Source organism: Tenebrio molitor, chromosome 1, assembly GCF_963966145.1.
Source record: "Tenebrio molitor chromosome 1, icTenMoli1.1, whole genome shotgun sequence".
NCBI lineage: Eukaryota > Metazoa > Arthropoda > Insecta > Coleoptera > Tenebrionidae > Tenebrio > Tenebrio molitor.
In genome coordinates this window covers 2,558,319-2,583,347 of record NC_091046.1, presented here as the reverse complement: position 1 = coordinate 2,583,347, position 25,029 = coordinate 2,558,319, and the positions used below count along the sequence as shown (strand labels likewise).

The following is a 25,029-nucleotide window of genomic DNA, read 5'->3' as shown; positions in this document are numbered from 1 at the left end:
GACACTTAATAAACATTTAACCTCAAAATTAAAAGTCTCACCAAATTTTACACTAGACAGGGTTGCCGATAGTAATTATCGAGGAAAATGCGACGTTGGTGGTTTTTTGATTTTTGAATGGACTTTAATCGAATGAGCCACGGCCTCCTAGATACATAAGAGACTCGTCTCATAAGAGACTCGTCTCTTGTGTATCTTGGAGGCCGTGGAATGAGCATATTTGAAGACGTCTCACAAAAATAAAAATCCGATTCAAATTTGGAAAAAAGCATTTATTGAGTCATGATTAAGAAACTAAGAATATTTTGCAACGCTTTGGACACTACACCCTGTCCAAGAGAAGATAATTTCTTCCCGATACTAAGCATAGAGTGGATATTCCAGAGTGATCATCTTCTCGACGATGCAAGGGATATAAAGTCTTCTAAGTGTGTTATAAAATTGCATCGACGTGCTGATCCGAAAGGAGTCAATAATGTGCCTTCGCACCTCGTTCCTGGCGAGCTCTTGCAGCAAGGGGATCTGGGGCAAAGTTTTAATCTTATCCTGGACCATACTGTTGTGTACGTTCTTCTGACAAAACTCGACCAACTTGGGCAAAGCAAAATGATGCAAAAGCGAATAAATACTACTCGGAAAGTAGTCACGAAAGTCCTGGTACAGCCTGTCAACGGTCATCGTCATGTCGTAGAAAAACTCTGGCAGAACTGCTATGCGTCTCAGTTTTCTTAAGGGATGAATTTCGGTGCGGATCAAATGACTGAAGAACGTTCCGTACCCAAATCTGGGAAAAATCTGTTGGATGTCGTCGGAGGTCAATACCACTCCTTTGCACAGAGCCATCCAGATAAGTTCGGTGATTTTTTCGTGATAGGGGTGAACGTTGAAGCTCAAAATGATGTCGCCGATTATGAACGAATGAGAAATGATCACGTCGATGAGTTTTCCGCACAGGTCGCTCTGCAGGAAGGTGGACATGTTGGCGAAGTAGTCATCTGCGTTGTTCTTCTTGGCCGTGCATTTAAAAGAAATCGCCAGGTTGCATTCGTGGAAGACGTCCTCGATGACGTGAGGAAACTTGTTCAAGAACAGAACGAAGCTCTCGGGCCTCCAGTTGATGATCTTGGGGAAGTTCTTCTTGAGGTTGCAGGAGTGGATGACGTAGGGGGTGTTCATAGCGTGGACGGGGTACTGGATGTCCGTGACAACCTCGAGAAACCGATTGAACCCTTCCGTCTTCAGCTGCCCCATTGCCGCCACCGTGGACAGTTGAAACGTCTTCCTCCTGTGCCTGATCATGTGATCGACCACGATCTCCCGGACGGGGCGGCTCATCTGCAGCGCCACGTTGTAGTTGTCTTCGATGACATTCACGTGGGGGGAGTCACTGGGAATCGTGGTGAAGACAACTGCAGGGTCGGACCCGTGGAAGAGCAGCATCTCGATACCCCGGTCGAACCTGGTGTGACAGGCGAGGTGCAGAGGAGTCTCCCCCATCCCGTTACGGCTGTCCACCTTCGCCCCCCTCTCGATGAGCCACACGGACACGTCGAGCCACTTGTTATACACCGCCCAGTGGAGAGCCGTGTTGGAATTGATAAAACCTTTGGGGATGTCGCAGCCCAAAAGCAACATCTTGAGGGCGAACTCTTCGGTGTCGGGACCCCGCGAGAAGGCCTCCATCAAGGGCGTGTTCTTGTCCAGATTGAACGCCTCTTTGGGGACCTCCTCCAGGGTGAGGACGTAATCGAAAACGTCGTTCCTAAAAACGAAAAACTGACTTAACCGGTCAGATTGCTGTTGCGACAGTACAGAGGCCTCTCCCGAGTGTGCGTCTTTACGACCAAGTGGAGGAGGTTGTTGTAGTGGCTGTCGCAGCCTCTGAAGGACATACCGGCTTCTCTCAAATACTGCAGGACGCGTACGTCGTTGTTCGTCACAGCTGCCACTATGTCACTGTCGAGCACCAGTCCCGGGGGCTACGAAACGTACTTTAGACTTGGTATTGCCAAAGTGGTGACAAACCCGCAGTCCTTCGTGGTGGTACCAGTGCGTGTCTCTTGTTGTGGAGATTTCCATGGTCGTTGCAATTCTGGCGAGCCGGCTAATCGCACAATTCGAAAAAAGACTGATCTAAAAGATAAGAACTGCCAGAGTGCCAACAACAAATGTTCCATGTTTGAATTTGCGCGCGCGTGGGACTGTCAAGATTGACAGTTAAACGATTTGCAGATTTGTGTTGGGCACGTCGCAAATGACCCCCACTACGACAAAGTGTTGTCGAGGCTTGCTTAAGGACAATTCTCGAATCCTTGGAAGGACAAGTATCGCTTAAGTGGTACCAACTTTGACAAATTATGTTTTACTGGTTGCATATCGTGTACAACAAAGTTAATTTGGTAGTACAGAGTTGGGGGCTCACATCCACAATAGAAACAACAACCTTAATCCAATTTTTACGAATTCACGTTAAAATCCTTTGACTGTTTGACATTTGACTTAGATATGGTATTGTCGCCTCGACTGTTGCAGATTAGTGGAAATTAGACAGGATTATTCCAGTTTTTTTTTAAGAGAGTAACAGTAATAAATAATAGAACAAGCTCATCTACTTCTTACGCCTTCTACGCTAAGGACATCTTTGTAATGTGACTAGTTAAAACTTAAAACCAAGGATTACAACCGGTGATTAGGGGGAAACTGTTACATTTTAGAAATTTAGAAGGTTTTGCCATGCGAGAGCCACAGGGTTTATCCGAAATGTACAGCTGGTCGGAGGGCGCGTCCTCCAGAAGACTGCGGGGGCTCCAGAGGATTCGCTCCTGTGATGGAAGCCCGCACTAATCCCACTCATGTAGAATACAAAAATTTGTTGACCGACTGGCTGGAGGATCATTGTCCCGGTTTTGATCCAAATAAGTTTGACAAGCAACAATTTGGTTTTTAAGAAGATGCTCTGTGTACAAAAGTTACATTGTAAACAACAATTGTTTCAATAAAGACTCCCAAAGTGTGGCGTCACCTCTTGGTCAACAGCAACTTCACTTTCGAAGACTTGAATTTCATGGATGGTGTGGTCCAGTTGGCGCTCTTAGAATTTTTTTTTCTGGTTTCAAAGCATTGCAGAGTTATGTTGGAAGGACAAAATCTTGCTTGGAGAGCGTGCATCTCTTGTCTAGACCCCGAAGAGTATTAGAATCTTCTGGAAATATGGTACGGCGTGATTCCTCCACGGTACGACTGTGTGACAAGCGATCTCGTCTTTCTTCCACAATTAACGTAGTGAATGTTATGTAAAAAAAAAATAGAACGTTTTCAATGTATGTACTATTTTATCCATAAATAATTTTTTTGTGACAAGGAAGCCATGGTGTCAGAAGCGTGAAACAAACGTCACACTTCTTTCACCAGGCAGTATGTTCAGTACGTTAATCTTCTTCATTTAACCCAATCTAAAGATTTATTTTTAGCAGCGTGGATAGCTGAAATATGTGTTTTGTTTTGTATACTTGACTATTCAAACGAAGAAAACGGTTCGGTTCGGAAGTCAAAAGGTATCGAAACCGATAAGTATTTCACCTAGTACCAGTAATCTAGCAGTTTATTTCGACTAACACAATTTACATATTTCAGAGCCATTGATACTCTCAGGGCATCCCGAATTAGGAAACTGGTAAGGCTGCGTAACAGTCAATTGGACATATTTGAACTTTTATTCAGTTTGAAACAGATGTCAGAAGCCAAAGAACAGTACTTCTTAATCAAGAACGGTTTCTCACTAAGACCCATATGGAGCGAGCCGAAAGAAGAACAATACTATCCATACGATTCTGTCATTTACACGTACGTTACGTACAGATGGCCGCGTAAGTCTTTTTCGAGCATTCCAACTCTACTTCCGTGACGATCTCGATGTTGTAGTTGGCAGCAATCCCACCATCACACCTCGGGAGAAATTTCCTCTCGACAAGTATACGACAAAGGATGGGATAATTCGTTTCGAGCGTTTCACTGCCATCCCGGGACAATACGAAACGACGCTTTACCCGAAGCAGAAGACTAAGAATGTCAAAATTGTAAAAGTACACTCTTCTGCACAAACACTTTTTTCTTGAGCTCTACTTTTCTAGAACTTTCCTTTGCGCAACACGACATGCTATTTCGTCGTGCAGGTCTTGAAGCCCGTCATCGTGTTGGAAGGAGGAATCTACAGAATGGTTCCCCCAAACATCGAGGTTCAACTCAATGCCAAAGACTCGATGAATCTGGACAAACCGCTCAACGACAAGAATCTGCAGTCGCTCAGGTTTAACTGGCAATGCACGCAAAAGTTCGATTCCGGCTTTTGCCCCGGGGGACCGATCTCCGCCGAACCGTCTTTGAAGATTCCCGCCGAACACGTCACCCTCAACAACGTGATCAACGTGACGCTGACGGTCAAAACGAATAACAACGCGGAGGATACCGTCACGCAAACGATCGAAGTGGTCAACAACGCGGCCAAGCTAAGAATCAGGTAGAGTTAACAGACGGAGGACTCTGAGGGTCTACATTGTGTTGCAGCTGCGAAAAGAACTGTCCGCCGGTCACCGACGCCGCCAACAACCAGATGCAGACCTACTTCAGAGCCATCTGCGAGAAAAACTGCGACGCACACGGGGAAGAGAACTACGAGTGGGAGATCGTGCCGCGCGAAGGGGGCGACGTTTTTTCCTTCGACTACAACAAAAACACACATTTTGGTCGCATCGGCCCCAAGTTCATCGTGTCGAAGGACGTGCTCAAACCGTCCACCGAGTATCTGGTGACGCTCCGGTTGAAAAACGCACCGCGGGAAGGCAAGACGACGATGGCGGTCAAGTACGCCGCCATACCGAAAGTGGACAGTTGCGAAATCCGGCCTCCCAGCGGGAAAAGTCTCCATACGAAATTCACGCTGAACTGCATCGAAGTACCTCCTCCTGACAAAAATAACTTCTACGAGCTGTACGTCGACGAGACGTTGAGTGAGTAGCGGGAGAAAGTACGGATGGAGTGGTAACGTCTCGTTACAGGGGAAAGGGTGCTGAGCGGCTACTATCCCGACGTGTTCAGGATCAGCTTCTTGTTGCCTCCTTCGACGGGGCGCAAGTTTACGGTGAGGATCACCAAAGGAGCCGGACCCGCCATTTTCAAGGACGTCCATCCGAAGGTGGATGCGGCTGCGAAGGGAAAGACCTCGGCCGAGGCTCTGGAGACTTACCGGAAGTTTGTCATGGGAGACGGCAAGACCAAGAGCATAGGGTCGCTGATAGCCAGCGGGAACGAAGAAGAGAAGGAAAACGGGATCAAGAAGTTCTCCGCGATAGTCAACGAGTTGATCACCGAAGAACCGTCAAACGAGACGTTTGAGTTCGCCAAAAGCGTGTCGTACACGGTCGTCAACACCTTGCTGAAGGTGAGACGGTCACTTTCTCAACTTGTTTGATTTGAGTTGTTTCAGTCGCCTTCGGAAAGCGCCGATCAGTTGATCCTAGTGAGCGACGCTCTCACCAACCTCATCGAACACAACGAACTGACCAAGGACGACCCCCTCCTAGCTAAACTTGCCTCCTCCGTGTGCAGACAGATGGTGAACAACCACGCTGAAGAAGTGAAACGTCAGAGATTCCCCCTCAATTCCGAAACACAATTCAACAGGATAGGAAAGTAATCATCCTGCGGTTTTTCAATTTCGAGTAACTGTCACTTTCGTTTAGCGTCATGACGAGGTGTTTCGAGGCCAACGTCAAGCAGAACTTCGACTTGCTGTTGCCCATCAAGTTCAACATTTCGGTAGAAGAATTCCCCGAAGGGAAATTGGAGGAGGACATCATGGAATACTACCCGAACTATATCGACTTCGGAGACAACTACAGCGACTACTTGGAGAACGTACGTACAAGTACCGGTTTCGGTGTTGCAATTCCCTATTAGTTGCACGCAGTCACGGAGAACATCATCAACGCCAGTTCGATCGCCGCCAAGTCGCTGGCGCTGACCACGGCGATTGGAGAGCACTTCGTCAAGAGCTCCGGCAAGCACTCGGCCACTCTAGTCGCGAAGGACGAGGGCGTAAACTTCCCCAAGACCAAGATTCAAGTGCTGGACTGCATCCTGATCCCCTCCAAAGACTTCGACCTCAACGACCACCCTTTCGACATCCTGGTAATAACGCTGCGATGATTGCGCACTGGCTCAACCGCCTTCTAGGTCTCGCTCTGGACCAGGGACCTGATGTGGTGGAACCACGCCAAGAGTAGGGTGGCCACCAACATCGTCAACGTCCAGTTTTGGCACTCGACTTGCAAGAAGCGCATCAGGAATTTCAAGGCTCCGGTCAACATCCTGATGGAAGTGAAAAACATCACAAACTTCGACCTGGAAATCGTGACGGGAAACGTGACGGTGCCGGCAGGTTATGCATCCATCACCGGTAGAGACCTAAATCCGCTCATACGAGTCCACAGGATTGGACTTCCCAAACACTCTGTCTTGCACATTAACTTCCACAACGTGACTGACCGGTTCGAGGTACGATCCTGACGTGAATTCCTCGAAATTTCCGACACCCGTTTGAACAGGTGGTCCTCAAGAACTTTAATTTCCCTTCGATTGAGGACTTCGAGCACAACACGACGGTCACCGAGGAACTTCCTGAACTGCGACTGACCAACTATCGTCATTACGACGTCTGGATCTATCTTGGAGTGTTGCCCGGCAAAGGGGAATTGACCACGCCGTCTACACTATTCTACAACGTGAGCTTCACATCATCCTTTTGCATACGCTGGAAACGCAACTTGCGCATTTGGAAGAACGAGTGCCAGGTAAAATGTCGAAAATCAGGTGAGACAAACAAGTTTTCGAGCCGTTCTAGCCGGGGCTGTTCAACACCGACAAATACATCAACTGCGAGTGTCACCACTTCTCCGTCATCGCTGGCTACGTCCAAAACGCACAGTCGGACGTGCAGGAAGTGTTTCCCATTGAGATACGTCTCGAGTTGCAGTCGTGTCACATCATCTTCGGCACTCTAGCCGTCACCGTTGCCCTCTACTGCCTCCTGATCTTGCTAAAATTCTTCAAAAAACCCAGACAAATTTATTTCTTGGCCGACAACAACAAGGACCACCTCTACGCCTATTTGGTCGTCGTCAGGACGGAAAACACGAGAAACGCGGGTACCACTTCCCACGTGATCATCAGACTGGTGGGAAGAAGAGCGGCGAGCGAGGTTCGTACCATCGTTCTTGCAAAAATTGTCTTAACGGTGTCATAGCCCCACGTGCTCAACTACCCCGACCCCGAAATGCTCCTGCTTCAGAGGCAAGGCCAGGATACGTTCGTGTTGACCACGGAGAAATATCTAGGTACTGTGCGGATGATCGAGTTGTGGTACGACTGCACCGGAGCGAGTCCATCTTGGTACTATATCCAGTCGCGACTGAATTTTCATCTAAATAAAATAGACAGGTGTTGCAGGGACGTGGTCGTGTACGACCTGCAGAAAAACAGGCAGTGGTACTTCAAAGTGAAGTCTTGGCTGTCCGTCGAGAAAAAAGGACAGGTGTACGTGCAGAAGCTTTCGGCTGAAGGGGACGAAGAGGACAGCATAATCAAGAAGTTCCGGTTCTGCAATCACTTCCACACTTGGCAGTTGTCCGCCGGCGAAAACAATTTCAGTTACGTGGCGCGACTCACCACCGTCTTCTCCAACATTCTCATGATATACATGCTGGTGTTGGCGTACTTGGGAATACCGACCCTTGAATTTAGGGACTCGATCGATCCGTACGAAAAGTACTACATTCCCGGAGCCGTCGTGTCCGGTGCACTTTTCGCTTCATTTTTTGCGTTTTTGGTTCACGTCACAATAGCTTGGGTCTTCAGGTGAGACTCGCTTGGAGACTTACAACATCCTGATTCGCCATTCCAGATTTTCAGACATTCAATTCTCCGCGTTAAGGAAAGTCTACACGAAGAAGCTCAAAGTGACGATTTTCTGCTGGTGAGTATCTTTCCAGAGTGGATGTTCTGGACTCAGACGTGACCTAGGTCGACGCTCATCACCCTGATCGTGATTTCGACATCGTTTTTGCTCGTTTATGGATTTTGGGTGCCCGTCGTCAGCAGTTTGGTCTGGCTGACTACTTGCCTGTTGGCTATTCTGATCAACATAATAGTTTGGGAAAACCTGTTGATCGTCGTCCAGACGTTCTTCTGCAGGTTCAAATTGGTAAAGCGCCACTGTTGTCAGACAAACGCTCCAAACAGCGCTGTTTCAGACGCTCCGTCTGGAAACCAAGATGGACAGCTACTTGAAGATGATAGATACCCAGCGGATGGTCCTGTACAGGAAGTTCGACTCAGCCATGTTGCGACCATTCATTTCTCATCTGTACAGACCACTGAAGGCCATCCAGATCACTGTAAGTCTCGCTCTTGACGATTTCTGCTCTCAACTCTGCCCTCTAAAGCGAAGAAGAATCGTGGTGAAGCTTCGTCGAGGAATCTATGACGACTTGGAGGACCTGTTCATGTACGGAGTTTACAACATCATCTTGTACATCGTCATCTTGGTCAACAAGGGCATTCTCACCACCGTCAGCAAGGCCGAAGTGGAGAGTATGCTTCAAGGTGAGCACACCAGAACATTGGCGTTTTCGAAAATTCGCGCCTTGATGCAGTAAGTTTTTGCGAACCGTCGACGGCCGAACGTGCAGCATTGTGTGTCGCAGGATTTACGACTACCTCAACGACACCCTCATTCCCACGATGCAACCCATCTATTGGTACGAGAACTTGACGATCTCCAGCAGCGGTTTGATGATAGACAACGCCAACAAGTTCATCGGAGTTGCCCGACTGAGACAACACCGGTTGACGACGGACGTGTGCGTGGTGCCCAAACTGATGAAGTTCATGAACGTGACGTGTCTGCCAGAGTTCGCGCTCTCCTTTGCGGAAGACAGGACGTTCGGCCCCAGATGGACCAACGTCCATCCCGACGCGCACCAATACGACAGACTCCACTCGATCTGGGCGTACTCGACCACGGCCGACACGGCCACTCTCGCCGTGATAGGTACGTGACAAGTGGGCATCGACCTGGTGGTGAAACGTGTGTCGTAGGTCGAATAGCGACGTACGGTGGAGGCGGCTACGTGGCCTTCCTGGGCCGCACCCTTTACAACTCCTACGTCAATCTGCACAGACTGGTGGAGAAGTTCTGGATCGACCACAAGATGCGAAGTCTCTTCATCGAATTCTTGCTGTACAACGCCAACTACAACATCTTCATCGCGGTCAGTTTGCTGTTCGAGCAGAGCGCCACGGGATACACTTCGAGCTTCACCGAGGTAGAGAGAATGTCTCGAACTAAGTCCAGCGTGAGCGGTTTGTTTCTTTTGCAGATCAACGTGGTCCGGATGCTGTTCGTCGAGAACGAAGTCGAAATCATGACGATCATTTTCTTCATTTTGTTCACGTTCTGGGTGGTGTTGTTGATGCTCAAGCTCTCGGTCGGCATAATCAAGAATATCACGACGTTCTACAAGCGAGTCTGGCTCATGATCGACTTGGTCATCAACGTGATGAGCATAATCTGCATCTGCATGTTCATCCTGCGGATGCACATGGTCGAGGACTACCTCAACGAGTTGGAGAAGGTGAAGCACAACGAGTTTGTCAGCTACTTCTCGCTCCTCTACGTCGAGGACTTCCTCACTTACTTCGCCGGCATCCTCATCTGCATCGCCACGGCGCGCCTCTGGAAGTTCCTCCGCTTCGGCCTCTTCTTCAGGATAACGGAGAGGACCCTGTCGATGGCGGCGTTTCCGTTGTTCGCCGTCACTTTCGCCTTTGCCGTCATCCTCACAGCCTTCGGACTCAGCGGGATCCTTATCTACGGCAACGAGTTCCCGGAGTTGTCCACGTTCATCAAAATCGTCGCCACGCTGATCCAACTCTCGTTGAAACCCGACCAGTTCGATCTCAGCGACTACCTAGGCATCGACGTCTCCTACTATTACTTCGCCTTGTATCTCCTCCTCATGCAGATCATTCTCTTCGTCTACATTATCGTCATCATAATGGCCTACATGAAGGCCCAGCTGGAGTTCTCGGTCGCGCCGGACAGCTACACCGTCGGCGACTACGTCCAAGAGCGCTTCCGCTACCTTCCGCGCCTGGTCAGGGCCCGAGTCGAACGCATGAGAGGCGGAGAAAAAGAGAAGAGTCCCGTCACCCCCAAAGCCGACGAGTTTCGTTACGCCAACTCGATAGGGGTGCAAAAGAGCACGCTCAACTCGATGAGGTTCATAGTGTCTTGCATCGTGCGAAACATGAACCAGTCGGAAATGGAGCAAGCCGAGCTGACCCAACACGAGACCGAGATGATGCTCGGGGTGTGCAGACAGTTCGTGCTGAAGACGTACGTGGACGATGAGATCGAGTTGTTCTTCAAGGGACACTTCGTCGGGGAGCAATTTCAATTCGTCGACGAGAAACGAATAGACAAAATGGCGGATTTCGTCCGGTTGATGTTCGCATTCCAAGTCGAGGAGGAGGTGGCCCCCAAACCCGACCGCAAGATGGTCCAGTGCTCCAAGATGGCCAAACAAAAGAATAAGTTGCTGAGGAGGTGCAATTTAATGTTGAAGCTGATGGTGTGCCAACTGAACGAGGCCGAAACAAGTCTTGAGAATCTTTTTGAAGACACGTAACAATTGTTACGTCGATTTCATTGTTTCTTTGTTACATACATTCTTTTGATTAAATGGTAAAAAATAATATCGATCAACCAAGACCATTCATATATACCTACCCTTAAAATAAGCACCTCGAAGAGAATATCCGAACCAAATGGGGATTGCTTTAATGTAATGAACGAGTTGAATTTGAAAAGAGGGAATTCAAGGTTTCTTTAAAAAAAGCAAAGATTGACGATCTCTCTCTTTATTAAGCATCATATAGCATTGAATTTTACACCGTTGGATTCCTCTCTTAGAGACGTTTCTTCTGAGCTATAAAATTAATATCTAGGTACAACTTTTTTAGTTTTCAGGAATATCACAGTGAGTTGAATTTTTGTTGAAAAATGCAAATTTAATCAACCAGCTTTCTTTTATTACACATCGTATGGCATTGAATTGAACACCGTTAGAGGTATTCCTCTTGTCGAGGCGCTTCTTTTGAGCTATAAAATTCGTAGCTTAAACCTTTTAGCTTTTTATATGAGCGGCTTGATAAGGGAGCTATGATTTTTTTTAATGATTATTTCCTTCATATGTCTAGCAACCAATTGCGTGACAAATATTGACCAATCAAAACGAGAAAACAAAAAATAACCCGATAAGATTTCTCTAAAATGCACACTGTGCAATAAACGGATAAAAAATGTCGGTACCTGATTTTTTTTTTTAAATAAATTATTTTGAATAAAAAGGATTGGAAATAATCCGTTTGTTTTCATTCTATTCAGGAAATAATCAGTTGTATACCCCTCGTGCAAAATTTTAATATCGGCAAATTTTTTGCTAATGAACTCAAACATCCATTCGCTCAGAAGACCAATTACATATTATCAAATAAAAGCCCTCGACTTCGTCTCGTGCTCTTATTTGATAATAATTGGTCTTCTGACCTCATTTATGGATGTTTTCGTTCATTAGCAATTTTCCGATAAAAAATTTTGCACTTGGGAAATGTGATAAGCGCATCATTAGTTTTTTTTATTTTTTTATAATGTTCGTAATAGCCCGAATGAGGTTTTTATGGAAAAAAAAAATAAGAAAAGTTGCCCGGAAAATTCGGGAGAAACTGTGATTATGGGATTTTCGTGAAGAATATGCGTAATTCGACCTGGAGCGACCCGGAGCCGACCCGGAGCCGAACCCAAGCCAACCCGGGGCCGAACCGGAGCCTGGAGCCGATGCAGAGCCTACCCGGAGCCGACCCGTTGACGAACCGGAGCCGACCTGGAGCCTACCTGCCAACCCGGAGCATATCTGGAGTCGACCCGGAGCCGACCCGTAGTCTAGCCGAAACCCACCCGGAGTCTACCCGTAGCCGACCCGGAGCCGAACCTTAGCCGACACAGAGTCGACCACTACCGACCACCACGGGGGCGGTGCGCCAGTAGGGCGAAGCACCAAAGGGGCGGATCACCAAGAGGCAGTAGCACCAAGGGAGCTCCGCCCCCTAGGCGTTTCGCCTCCTTAGAGCTTAGTGCTACGCCCCTTTGGTAATCCGCCCCTTTAGCTCCGCCCCTTGGAGTTCCGCCCCCTAGGCTTTTCGCTCCTCCTGGGGCATCGTCTCCTAAGCGCTCTGCCCTTGTGTGCTACGCCCACTGGCGCTCCGCCCCCTTGATGCTTCTCCGCCCTGGTGCTCCGTCCCTTTGGCGCGATAGAATTCATCACGCATGTAAAATTTCTCATTTTTACTTTATTTACACATTTGCGATAGTTTTTCACAAATTTACAAAACGATCACAAACAAGTTTGTTGAAATTTGGACAAGACAACGTCTGTCGGGTCAGCTAGTCTCTAGTCTTCTAAAAGTGATATACGTAATCGAACTTAACGAAAGAATTCCACAGAAGTAAGAATAATAATTGCAGATTCATTACCGTATGTTGCTAAATAAAGAAGATACGCCAGTTAATTTTTTTTATGAAAAAACTACATTCTTTTCTTGTGTTTGAGTTTTCGTATTAAGGTGCATTTATCATCATTCAAAGAGAACTTAAAGCAAGTGTGTTTTAATGCTCGAGTCTCGAGGGAAGCGGTGAAATGTGGGTGGCAATGGGTGAAAGGACTGAAAGGGGACACTTCAATGGTTGACAAACGACATCGTGAAAATCATGAACACGTGCTGTCGAGGTTAGGGTATAATAAGTCAATAAGTGGGGGTGAAGAGTTGAAGACAACGCAAATAACGGTTGCAACAAGTTTGTCGGCGCCGGTGCGAAAGGTGATGTCTGGGTGGCTGTACTCTCGGATATCTAATATCTATCTACTTCTTTCTACTTACTTTGTATCGAGTTGCAAACTAGCCGCTGGAATGCGGAACTAGTGTCAAAGAATTCGCAGATTTCTCGCAATGAAGTATAAGTATTTTAGAGGGTAAGTGCGTTCCGGTCACACTTTCATAATGTACCTATGTATTTATTTAGTGTTGCAATTATTATTATCGTATCCTACTCTTATTTTTGCCAAGCAATTTTATTCTATTTTAAAACATTTATAGGCAACCAGCAATACAGAACAGCAGGTTTACCACGTGGGTGTTTAACGATTCGGTAAAATTTCGTGGTAGTTAACAGATTACTGTTATCACTCTTTACTATAGATTCGAGTCATAATGATTAAATAACATTTACAGTATGATGTACTGAACGATTTTCGCTTTTTGAAAATTCTGTTGGTTGTTTTGTAGACAACTGTAAAAAATATTCTGTTAATAATCGCATAGGTACCTACCTGTAACCTCCTGAGTCCAACCTCGTCCGAAAATGTATTGTTGAAGACTTTTTGTCAATTTAGTTGTTTAAAAATTGATTTGTAACAAGTCGAACATTCTGTACTTGCACAATTTCGTTTTTTTTCAATTGGGCGGTGAGCACCGTGTCACGATCTTCGTTGTATTAAACATGTCGTCAGGGTTGGACGAATAGAATATTTGTTGTGGGGTCGAGTTATGGTTGAGATTTTGTGGTGATTTTTAACATGGGATACCCCCATGTGGGTGCCGTTGTGGCGCCATCTCTCTGTCAATATCTCCGGGTGTGATTTGTTGCCGCGTGGCCTTGATTCTCCGCCCACTCTTCTATTCTTCCGCACTTGTCAAATCCATGTCAGCTGTCAATTTAGAAGAGGGTTATCAATGCGGATTAAAGTAGTTAAACAAATTTATTCGCGTTATCGAACAATCCCGATTTGACAATGTTACATATTCAAACACGTGAGAGTGCAATTTCCTGTTGGTGAAAGGGCGAGAAGAGGCGGAGATGCCCTGCCACAAATAAGCCACACTTCCTGTGCAAAGGTACCGAAAATAGAACGCTAATCCGCTTTTAGGTCCGCAACATCAATTAAACCGGCGCAGTTCGACATCGCATCGTAATTACCGCCAGCGTGCGCGCCAACCAGATAATAGTTATCTTATCTGGGCATTTCGAATCAATTCCTTGTCTTCACTGGCGGTTATTTATAACCCGCAGTGTGGAACCGAACATTACACGATGGAATTCGCGGAACTGTGCTTTGTTTACTGTGTCGGCGTGCGGCAGAAATGATACTTCACGTCTGTTGCCGACAGGTCCTAACAAAACCCATCCGATTCAAATCCACCAGTCTAATAATAAAAAACGCGAGGGTCTCTAATGCACTCGCTCGCCCATTTCCCCTTCGCGAAAATGGTGTTCAGAAACGGCCCCTCAGATAAGAATTTTCGCAGTTTAGACCAGGAGCGGATCAGCAGGATATTCGGCATGAACAACTCGTCGTCCTCGGGCTCAGGCTACATCTCCGAGGTGGACCATATCATCCACCAGCTCGAGCGGGGCACCTTGGTCATGAAGTACTCGCTCAGGAAGAAGCCCGAGCACAAGACGCTGGCCATCCGCCTGGAGACCAGACAGATCGTGTGGACGCGCCCCGCCACCAACTCCCGACTGGTCCACGACGGCGCCGTCGACCTCCGCAAGATCAAGGAAATCCGCCTGGGCAAGAACTCCAAGGAGTTTGAAAAGTGGAGCGACGACTCGAAGAAGATCGAGAATCTCAAGTGTTTCGTCGTCTACTACGGGTCGGAGTTCAAGCTGAGGGTCCTCAGCATAGCCGGTGAGTCAGCGTCAGCGTTTGTCGTCGTTCATGTAGTCTGTCAGCTCTGTCCGAGCAGGAGTGCGAGCTGTGGGTGAAGGGGCTGCGCCACCTGGTCAAGGACACGCTCGACGCCCCCTACCCCCTTCTGGTGCAAGTCTGGCTCAGGCGGGAGTACTACGCGATGGAGAACTGCTCCGAGACCATCAACATCAAAGACCTGAAGGCGTTTCTACCGAGGATCAACTACAAAATCCCCACAAACAAGCTGCGCGAGCTGTTCAACGAGGTCGACACCAGGAGGCGCGCCGAGATCGGTTTCGACGATTTCGCCGTCCTCTACCAGAAGATCATTTTTGACGAAAGTGTAAAGTATTAAGTCGCGACATTTACAAATTGTTTTATTCGTCGATGACGGTTCCAGAGCGTGGACGAGATCTTCGACAAGGTCGCCCTCTACTCGGCCAACCTGAAGACGGTCACCTCCCAGGAGTTCCAGAGTTTTCTGTTGAAGGAACAGAATGACGATCTGAGCAACGACGACAGGAGCGTCTCGCGCTTCATCTGTAATTTCTTGAAAGTGAGTACCACCGCTCCCATCGGAAACTGTTCAAGGTTTTTGCGTCGCAGGACCCCCAAATGGACGTGCAGGACCCCCACTTCACCATCGCCGAGTTCCTAGACTTTCTCTTCTCGAAGCAGAACGACCTGTGGGACCCCACCAAGGACACCGTCTACCAAGACATGTCCCGGCCGCTGGCCCACTACTGGATAGCGTCTTCGCACAACACGTACGACTCCCCCAGAGTGCGACGAACCGACTGTCATTGTCGCAATTTTTTTAAAGATATTTGACCGGGGACCAGCTCTCGAGCGAGTCCTCCGTCGAAGCTTACGCCCGGTGTCTGCGAATGGGGTGCAGGTGCATAGAGCTCGACTGCTGGGACGGGCCCGACGGCATGCCCTTCATCTACCACGGCCACACGTTCACCACGAAGATCAAGTTCATGGACGTGATCAGGACGATCAAGGAGCACGCTTTCGCCACCTCCGAGTACCCGGTGATCCTCTCGATCGAGGACAATTGCTCGCTGCCCCAACAAAGGAAAATGGCGACCGCGATGCAGGTACTCGACTAATCACTGTGCAAATACTCATTTCCGGCATCAAATTCCTGTTAAGTAATATCGACGGTCAACACTAGATTAGATTGGAATGAATTGACTCGCCGACGATAATGATTGGTGTTGATTTAGACGGAGCGGAAATGATTTTTGCAGGAGGTGTTCGGGGAATCCCTGTTGGTGCACCCCGCGGAGAAGAACGAGAAGCAGCTGCCGTCGCCGCACCAGCTCCGGCGCAAGATAATCCTGAAGCACAAGAAGCTGCCCGAGGGCCAGGACGAGAGCTCGTTTCTGGTGCGCAACGAGGGCAGCGAGATGGACTTGCGCAGCTCGGAGCGCAACGGGATCATGTACCTGGAGGACCCGGTCGACAAGGAGTGGAACCCACACTTCTTCATCCTGACCCAGAGCAAGCTCTTCTACACCGACAGCTACAAGCTCGACCAGGAGTCGGAGCGGTCCGAGGACGAGGACGACAGCTCCGCCTTCCAGCGCTCCAAGTCGGACGTCCCCAACGAGGAGCTGCACTTCAGCGAGAAGTGGTTCCACGGCAAGCTGGACAACGGCCGCGAGGAGGCCGAGCAGCTGCTCAAGACGTATTCGCACCTCGGCGACGGCACGTTTTTGGTCAGGGCCAGCGTGACCTTCGTCGGCGAGTACTGCCTCTCGTTTTGGCGGAACGGACAGGTGAACCACTGCAGGATCAGGTCGAAGCCGGACAAGCAGCACACCAAGTACTACCTGACGGACGCCAAATACTTCGACAGCCTGTACAGTCTGATCACGCACTACAGGAACTGTCCTCTAGTCACGGCCGAGTTTTCGATCACGCTGCAGGAGCCGGTGCCGCAGCCGAAGAAGCACGAGACCGCCGAATGGTACCACAAGCACACCGGCAAGATCCAAGCCGACGAGATTCTGAAGAGGGTGAAGACTGAAGGGGCGTTCCTGGTGAGGCCCAGCGAGAACGACGTCAATTGCTACACGATTAGTTTTAGGCGAGTTTCAAATTCGAGTGTGTAGCGCGTCACAACTGTCATTTTTGACATTTGGGATCGCGTCCTCCGGTTTGTCTCTTTTGACATTTTTCGATATTTACAGGGCGGATAGGAAAATTAAGCATTGCAGGATCAAGCTGGAGGGGCGCTTGTACACCATCGGCAATGTGGAATTCGAGAGTCTGGTCGAGTTGATCAACTACTACGAAAACCACCCCCTCTATCGGCGAGTCAAGTTGAGCTACGCCATCAGCGAAGACGCCGTCAAGAGAATGACGATGGTGAGTTTGAAAAAGTTTATTAAAACGATTTGGACAATTTTTTTGTACATTTTAATTGCACGAAACCGACCCCACTATTTGCCTAAACTGGTAGAAAAATACATTAGTTTTAAAATAAATACCTCTCTAGACTAATCCTAAACTAGCGTGAGTACAGATATGAAATTTCCCAATACATTAAACGTGCTTAATCCTAATCAGTCTCGTTAAGATGGTCGTGGTGGGTCCGAATCAGACGCCCTCCACGTTGACGTTTTCGTACTGATTCGGCACCGCCATGGCCTTGATCACGTGGAAGGTGGGCACGTACGGCACCTGCACGTTGACGCTGTCGGGTTGGAGCGGCTTCGGATAGTAGGCGTACTGGTCGATCTCCCACGGCTTGCGCAGTCCCGGGTCCTCCAAGGGGGCGTACGGCACCGGAACGACGAACTTCAGCTGTTGCTGATACAGCGTCACCTCCTGGGCTGGCGCTTTCTCTGTTGAAGTCGCATCAGCCGGTTCAGATCCTCCAGCCGAGTAAAATGACGGAAAAAAATTGCGAAAGTTGTAGCCCGACTGGGTCGTCGTGGTGGTGGGCGGCGGCGTCGACGGAACCGTCGCCCCGCCGATCTGGGTCGGTATGCTCTTGTGCCAGTAGTAGACGGTGCGACCGTCGCTCATCATCGTCTTCTGCAAGATGACCGGCTCGAGCTTGATGTACTTGACGGGAGCCGCGGGGGGCCTGGTGGGCGGCGGCTCCTCGGTCGTGATGTAGAAACCGGGGCGGTGGGCGTCGTTACCGGGCGACGGCGTCGTCGTCGTTGTCGTGGTGGTGGTGGTAGTGGCGGCGAGCCGCGCCAAGTGTTGACATTTTATTTTCAGCTGATCCAGAGGGATGTTGTCGCCTCTTTGCTTGTTGTCGGCGGGGTACTTGGTGATGACGGGGTAGTCGACGGGGCGGTGGTGCGTCGACACGATCTTTTTTATCGTGTCGGTCTGGCGCTGCACCAAGGCGGCTATCGTCCCGTTGTCGATCGAAGTGTCGTTGAAGGCGTAGCCGCCCTCGGGGACGGGGCTCTGGTGGGTGGACGCGAAAAAGGCCCCCGCGAGCGCTGCAAACTGACAAAACAACGATTGTGAATTTAACTGCTTCGGATTGTTTTTTTCCGCGCTTACCAGAAAGGACGGAAGGACCTTCATTCTGTCACCACCATTTCGACGACCTGTTGCTGGCACCACTCCGCACTCGACAATGAAACCGAAAATCACTGTCTGTGACTCCCTTCGTAGTTTTTTAACCCCCCGGTCGGAATGCAGGTTGTTCCGTCTCGCTCCCGTCCCACCTCTTCGCGCTCTCTCTTCACCGCGAGGGTGAACAGCGAGGACGAGTCGCCTCGAACAGGTTCCTCAACGATAAGCGTTTCGAGTCGACGCGTTTCGTCGCCCTTTAATTATCGGATTATTTCCAAAGACTCCGGATTTCGTGAGTCAGTGGGTCGAGGAACTCCGGAATGCTATTCAGATTTGTTTCTTTTTTTTTTTCCTGGTGGTCGAACCGACTGGAAAATTCTTCGGCCGGCGATACCGCCTCGTACCGGGTGGGTCCGTGAAGTTTTCGGTCGATTTCTCACGGATTTGTTCCGGTTCGGGGCAGGGATATAAATTATTTATGCGTTCGGTGTATTAAGGCGTTGAATATTTTCATCGTAACGAGGAAGCGGGAGGGGGCCCATTGTTGCGCCGATACCGATCTCGCAGGGGTTTTTCGAGTTGTTTTTTTCTCTTGATGTCGTTTAATGTTTATTTATGGTCTCCGCCACGGTTGGAGGAGTACTCGCTGGTGCACTTGAAGTAATTAAAAAAAAAACAAACGATGTTTTCGTTGATCACTTTTAGTATAAATCATTAAACATTTTTTCTATTTCGTTGTCACAATGATTAATTTTATTGTAACAACATTTGGGAGACAATTTATTTGAAATTTAATTTTCAACGAAATGACATTGCTCATCAATACCAACCCAATTTCGTTAAAATAAAAGTCACTAAAATGTAGATAATTATTTTATTTTATATTTTTTAAAATTAAATTAATCAAAGCCGAAATAGACAAAATAGCATGTTACACTCGTTTCACAAGACATTTTTTTGTTCGACGCTGTTAGAATTTGTGAACGGATTTTAATAAATGTCACAACTTGTCAAAACGAAACGTCAAGCTAATTTCAAAGATTTTAAGGGATTTGAAGCCTTTAAGGGGCTCCTCGAACAAAAAAACGTTGTATTCAACTCGTTCGTGTGTAAATTGGGCTCTCTATGGCACTCGTGGGCCTTTAAAACGCTCGTTTTATTAAATCCAAACTATGATTTTGTGGCCCCTTTGTGCCTTTATTTGGTTCAATAATATTGAAAAATGCTGTTGCAAATGACAAGTGGTTTTTTGCAACATGAGTCAACTGTAAATATACATTAAAAACTGATTTTGGGTCTAAAGTCTAAATAAACACGAGATTCTTTATCTTTTTGGACTTGTTGACAAATGTGATATAATTTTTTTCATTTCGATTCGTTATCCACTATCTGTAAGTTTATGTAATATGATCAACAAAAAAGACTTGAGGCCCGGCTATAAAAGCAAACTTCCGTAAACGTGTGGCGTTGCTTGATCACGAAGGAGTTTATTACCACAACTTCAATAAAAAAGACTATAAATGGTGAACCCAATCATTGTTTTTTTTTTCGTTCTCATTTGCCTAAAAAACCAACAACAATTTATAACTTTAAATTTTCGTAATAATAATTTATGTATTTTTTGTTAAAGTACAATAGTGGATGAGTCGGAGGATTTTAAAATGTTTTATATTTAACAACTCTCTCGGGATTTGTATTTTGTATTTAAATTTTGTTGTGAAGTTAATCATGAACCTTGAATATTTTAAATGACACAATCTTACATAATTATTTGCTTATGGGAGCAACATTGTTTTGTTTTGTGGTAGACCGTCAGTCGGTTTATTTTTTGCTTAATTTGTGCATTAAATAATTGAAATTGTCAAGATTCAGTTTCACGATGGAGATCTGTTCAAATAAAAATTGTAGTTTTTAACGTTGGTAGGATCCTGATAGGTGGGATAATGATGATGTGTCGCAGGAGCAGGACGACACCGTGACCTACAACAGCACGCCCTCGTACATGGACCCGAGCGCGTTCACGCCGCCGAAGGTGACCGTGAAGGCGCTGTACGACTACCGGGCCCAGCAGCCGGACGAGCTGTCGTTCTGCAAGCACGCGATCATAACGAACGTGACGATGCCGGAGAACAGCGCCGGTTGGTGGAGGGGCGACTACGGCGGCATGAAGCAGCACTTCTTCCCGGCCAACTACGTGACCGAGCTGGACAGGATGGAGTCGCAGGACGGGAGCGACGACGGTTCGGGGGAGTCGATGCTGCAGGGCCACCTGGACATGAACGGCGCCGTCGTCGACATGGTGTACCACCCGGAGCGGCCCGGCTTCGAGTGGGTGCTGAAGATCGCGACGTCGACGGCGTGCACGCCCCTCGAGGTGGCGGTGCGGTCGCGCGACCTCGCCGTCGACTGGCTGATGAAGATCAAGGAGGTGGCGCAGAGGGCGTGCCTCCGCGAGAACCACCACCGCGAGATGGAGCGCACCTTCCGCATCGCCAAGGAGATGTCCAACCTGATCATCTACTGCAGGTCGATCACGTTCAACATGGAGAGGGCGCGCCAGCAGGGGTTCATCTTCTACGAGATGTCGTCGTTTCCGGAGACCAAGGGCGAGAAGCTGATGTGCCAGCAGGAGAAGAAGTTCTTCGTCAAGTACCACCAGCACCAGTTCTCGAGGGTGTATCCCAAGGGCCAGCGCGTCGACTCGTCCAATTACAGCCCGATCAACATGTGGAACATCGGCTCGCAGATGGTCGCCCTTAACTACCAGACCAGCGACAAGCCCATGCAGCTCAACCAGGGCAAGTTCAGGGACAACGGCAACTGCGGGTACTTGCTCAAGCCGGAGTTCATGATGAGGGACGACTTCGACCCCGCCGACAAGAACACGCTGGTGGGGGTGGAGCCGTGGACCGTCACGTTGAGGATCATTGCGGCGCGGCATCTCTGCAGGCCCAAGAAAGGGACGGCGAGTCCGTTCGTCGAGGTGGAGGTCGTCGGGGCGCCCTTCGATTCGGGGATCAAGCTCGTGACCAAGCCAGTCGGTGAGTGTTCAGTACTTTGAAAACCAATAAAATTTACAGCTAACAAAAATTCCGCCTCCAATAAACGGCTCTCGCGGTTTCTTGTTATCTTAACGTCCTTGTATGTTTTTTACCATTTTTTAATTTGTCTGCTTAGCCGACAACGGGTTCAATCCGAAATGGGTGGACGAAGTGATCGAATTCCCAGTTGCCAATCCTGATTTTGCCTTGCTGAGATTCCTCGTGCAAGACGAGGATGTTTTCGGCGATCCCAACTTCATAGGACAAGCTACTTATCCTGTGAGTATGACTGTTGTGGCGCTCCGCACTCGTTACTGATCGTCCCCTCCAGGTGACGTGCTTGAGGACGGGTTACAGGAGCGTGTGGCTCAAGAACGCCTACAGCGAAGACCTGGAGTTGGCCTCCCTGCTGGTACACATCAACATAAAAAAAACTCCAGTGAGTCCCCCCTAGATGTGAAGATTAAAAACAATACTGGTGATAGATTTCAAAGCGATTTTCTTGTAGACGTAGACTTAGAACATGACAATATCGAGCAAACACTTGTTAAAAGACTTCCACCACATTTTAATTGACGTTTGCAGGCATTTATATTCTCGTACATATCATCCAAAACAGATTGCATACCTTCCAAATCATATCATTTTTAGATTACAAAGAGATGTATATTTTATATGAAATGTTAATTATATATTTTCGGAATACGCAACGTTCTTCTGTTGTATCAACAGTTTTTGGTTGAGCAATTCGTAATTAGGCGCAAATCGGTGTGGACGCTGCTTTTTTTTATACCGTCGTCTGTCAAGCCAAATTTTTAGTGGACTTTATTGCCGCAAGAGGCGCCACCTATACTTAGGTCATCCATTCTTTCTCGATAGCATAGCAATGTTGAAGACTAAACAGGCCTAGACTTAAGACTGTTGCGAAATTTTTACATTTATTGCAATAAACGATATACAGAAATTCTACTATTAACAATTTGTCGACTTGTTAAGAGTTTATTGAAAATAAAACGCTTTAAGTGTTTCCTCGATTTATTTATCGTCCAGATCGGGATCGCTCTGCTCCCCCAACATTATGTTCAGATCGGCGGGCCTCCTAAAATGGTTTTCCATCAAAATGACGGTCCTGCGATTGTTCTGGCTGTCAATGATGTATCTGCTGTTTCTCCACGGCAGAACCCCCCTCTCTTCCATTTGATAAATCTCGCCCCTCTTAAACGTTAACCTTCCTTTACCAAAGAAATTCCCGTAATTTATCGCGATATATTTTGACGTCCGCGGCACTTTATATATCCTGACAGGAGTCTGCGAAACCATCAGTTGCACAACAAGCAAAATCGCCATGAAAAATGCGACGTAATAAAACACGTCGTCGTCGCTGCGCCTCGCATCGCCGCTCCATTTGGCTCTGTGCTCCTGCATTGTCTCAAAGTCGCCTTTAAACACAAAAGTTAGTAACACTAGGCCTCCACAAACCATCGAGACTACTTGGGCCCCCACAATGTATTTGCTCATGGTGTTCCTGTATATCAATTCAAAAGAGTCTGGTATGTCGTCGGCTCTTTTTAAGTCGAGCTGTCCTCTTTTGGCGAAGAGTTTGAGGAAGAAGGAACGGGTGTTGGGGGCCGGTGCGTGACCAGGGGGTCTCGACAGAGAATGAAAACTCGTTCTTGACAACAGATTGAACCTGAGGCATTTTTCTACCACGCAGATGCTTTTTAAACGCGCGTACAAAGCCATTTCGGGCTCTAATCGCAAATTATGGATTCGAGCTACAAAAATAAATATTTTATAGGTTAAGTACCGTACCAACATGTGCGTCAAATTCCCCAAAGCGATTTGTTTTAGAAAAATTATTTTATTTTAGAAGCAATTGAAATGTTTTCTTTATGAATTAGGATATCTGTGTAGTTTTACGAATATTTGTGGCATTGGAGATTGTGAAGTTGATATAATAAGTGATAAATTGTGAGTGGAAGTGGTGAAGAATGTCCCTAAGACGAGGGTTGGTACTCTTGACGAAAACCGTTGATCGCAAAAAGTGACATGTTTAAATGTGAACTTTAGTAAAGTGTTTGATTCGTGTAAAGACTGCTGTATTGTGTTCAGATAGAGTGTTTCAATTGGAAAGTATGTCGCAGAGGAAGGTTCCGTTGAGTCAGAACAAAGAAAACAACGTACCTAGAAATATTGTTCAAAATCATCTACAAAAGTGTCAGATTAAAAAAGTGCCCCCAGTTCAAAAACCCGGCCTGACGGAGGCCAAAACGCGTGTGAATTCGCACAAGAGCACCCCCAACAACGAAACAACGCCTGTCGTGTGCAGGGACAAGCCAGAACCGACGAAATCAGAGCCAAAACCAAATGTGGCCACGCAGCCCGCCGACAGTGAAGACGGTAAAGAAGCGACGAAAGGGCGCCGCTGGACGTTGGCCGACTTCGACATCGGCAAGCCGTTGGGAAAAGGAAAATTCGGAAATGTGTACTTGGCGCGAGAAAAACAATCAAAGTTCGTGGTGGCGCTCAAAGTGTTGTTCAAAAACGCCATCAAAGACTTCAACATCGAGCACCAAGTGCGTCGAGAAATCGAGATTCAGTCGCACCTCAGGCACAACAACATCCTGAGGATGTACGGATACTTCCATGATGACTGTCGGGTCTACATCATCCTAGAATACGCGCCGAATGGTGAGTCATCTTGGTAAACTAATTAGCACTTCAGTGATTTTTTTGTAGGAACGTGTTACAAAGCGTTGCAAGCCGCACCCAACAAACGCTTCCCTGAAGCCGTCTGTGCCAGCTACATCTACCAAATCGCCGACGCGTTGCGCTACTGCCACACAAAAAAAGTGATTCACAGAGACATCAAACCTGAAAACTTGTTGCTTTGTGCCAAAGGTCAGATTAAAATCGCCGATTTCGGGTGGTCGGTTCACGCCCCTGCCTCGCGCAGGAGTACTTTATGCGGCACGCTTGACTACCTGTCCCCAGAAATGGTAGTGGGGAAGACGCACAACGAGAAAGTGGACTTGTGGAGTTTGGGGGTGCTTTGTTTTGAATTTCTCACAGGGAAACCGCCATTCGAAACGACCAGTTACGAGGAAACTTACAGGAATATTAGCAAAGCTCACTATAAATTTCCGCCGTATGTGCCAGAGGGCGCGCGCGATCTGATCAGTAAGTTGTTGGTAGTGGACGCTGACGGGAGACTAGAGTTGGATGAAGTTGTGAGACATCCTTGGATACAACATCACATAACTACTCGTCCAGAAACATTGTGATTTTTATTTATATGAGGTAGACTAAACATTTCTTATGTGTATTTTGCTATTACTGCCATGTGCTGTGTAACTGTATTATACTTAATGCTGGGTTCAATAAGACCTCGTTGTATTGTTTTGGCTTATAATGGACGTATTTTATTTACTTAATAAACGTTTTTACAGTTGATGAGGTGATGTCAGAATTACACTTGACTCTTGGCAACTTTTATTTTCTCACCAAACATCGAGTAGTATCAACGTAAAATGTATTGGCAATCTGGATTTAAACGATCAACACGGTTC

At 47.6% G+C, this 25,029-nt stretch overlaps 6 protein-coding genes across 10 annotated transcripts; 3 read left to right on the top strand and 3 right to left on the bottom strand.

Annotated features, from left to right (window-relative positions):
- Positions 1–251: 251 nt before the first annotated feature.
- Positions 252–3,726, bottom strand: LOC138127829 (uncharacterized). Its single transcript, XM_069043908.1, has 3 exons — positions 2,026–3,726; positions 1,813–1,979; positions 252–1,762 (listed from the first exon to the last, which is right to left on the bottom strand). Exons 1-3 carry the CDS (start codon positions 2,077–2,079, stop codon positions 361–363), a joined length of 1,623 nt encoding a protein of 540 aa, XP_068900009.1. The 5' UTR covers positions 2,080–3,726; the 3' UTR covers positions 252–360.
- On the top strand, positions 3,353–10,907 carry LOC138127819 (polycystin family receptor for egg jelly-like). Of its 2 annotated transcripts, none has more exons than XM_069043902.1 (23): positions 3,353–3,423; positions 3,474–3,554; positions 3,634–3,673; positions 3,721–3,866; positions 3,922–4,076; positions 4,131–4,516; positions 4,564–5,006; positions 5,055–5,437; positions 5,483–5,688; positions 5,739–5,913; positions 5,956–6,186; positions 6,232–6,552; positions 6,603–6,848; positions 6,899–7,255; positions 7,301–7,446; positions 7,495–7,911; positions 7,958–8,029; positions 8,077–8,257; positions 8,307–8,450; positions 8,499–8,707; positions 8,760–9,106; positions 9,154–9,380; positions 9,435–10,907. In XM_069043902.1, exons 1-23 carry the CDS (start codon positions 3,417–3,419, stop codon positions 10,743–10,745), a joined length of 6,231 nt encoding a protein of 2,076 aa, XP_068900003.1. In that variant the 5' UTR covers positions 3,353–3,416; the 3' UTR covers positions 10,746–10,907. The 2 variants fall into 2 exon arrangements, with proteins under 2 accessions (XP_068900003.1, XP_068899995.1); XM_069043894.1 differs by having other exon boundaries at positions 3,365–3,423; positions 3,471–3,554.
- A 2,100-nt stretch (positions 10,908–13,007) lies between these two features.
- Positions 13,008–22,487, top strand: sl (small wing phospholipase C gamma 1). 4 transcript variants are annotated; one of them, XM_069058822.1, is made up of 11 exons: positions 13,008–13,145; positions 14,479–14,864; positions 14,909–15,210; positions 15,268–15,423; positions 15,474–15,634; positions 15,691–15,970; positions 16,124–16,965; positions 17,069–17,246; positions 20,344–21,460; positions 21,597–21,739; positions 21,792–22,487. In XM_069058822.1, the coding sequence occupies exons 1-11, from the start codon at positions 13,123–13,125 to the stop codon at positions 21,912–21,914; spliced, it is 3,711 nt and encodes a 1,236-aa protein (XP_068914923.1). In that variant the 5' UTR covers positions 13,008–13,122; the 3' UTR covers positions 21,915–22,487. The 4 variants fall into 4 exon arrangements, with proteins under 4 accessions (XP_068914923.1, XP_068914931.1, XP_068914903.1 ...); XM_069058830.1 differs by lacking the exon at positions 13,008–13,145 and adding an exon at positions 13,809–14,067; XM_069058802.1 differs by lacking the exon at positions 13,008–13,145 and having other exon boundaries at positions 14,145–14,864.
- Positions 17,248–19,235, bottom strand: LOC138138832 (uncharacterized). Its single transcript, XM_069058928.1, has 2 exons — positions 18,405–19,235; positions 17,248–18,347 (listed from the first exon to the last, which is right to left on the bottom strand). Exons 1-2 carry the CDS (start codon positions 18,426–18,428, stop codon positions 17,478–17,480), a joined length of 894 nt encoding a protein of 297 aa, XP_068915029.1. The 5' UTR covers positions 18,429–19,235; the 3' UTR covers positions 17,248–17,477.
- Positions 22,488–22,495: 8 nt separating the features above from the next.
- LOC138141057 (uncharacterized) lies at positions 22,496–23,203 on the bottom strand. The gene has a single exon (XM_069061786.1). It carries the CDS (start codon positions 23,201–23,203, stop codon positions 22,496–22,498), a length of 708 nt encoding a protein of 235 aa, XP_068917887.1.
- Positions 23,204–23,469: 266 nt separating this feature from the next.
- On the top strand, positions 23,470–24,911 carry LOC138138804 (aurora kinase C-like). The gene is made up of 2 exons (XM_069058897.1): positions 23,470–24,151; positions 24,200–24,911. Exons 1-2 carry the CDS (start codon positions 23,596–23,598, stop codon positions 24,742–24,744), a joined length of 1,101 nt encoding a protein of 366 aa, XP_068914998.1. The 5' UTR covers positions 23,470–23,595; the 3' UTR covers positions 24,745–24,911.
- The last annotated feature ends 118 nt before the right edge of the window (positions 24,912–25,029 follow it).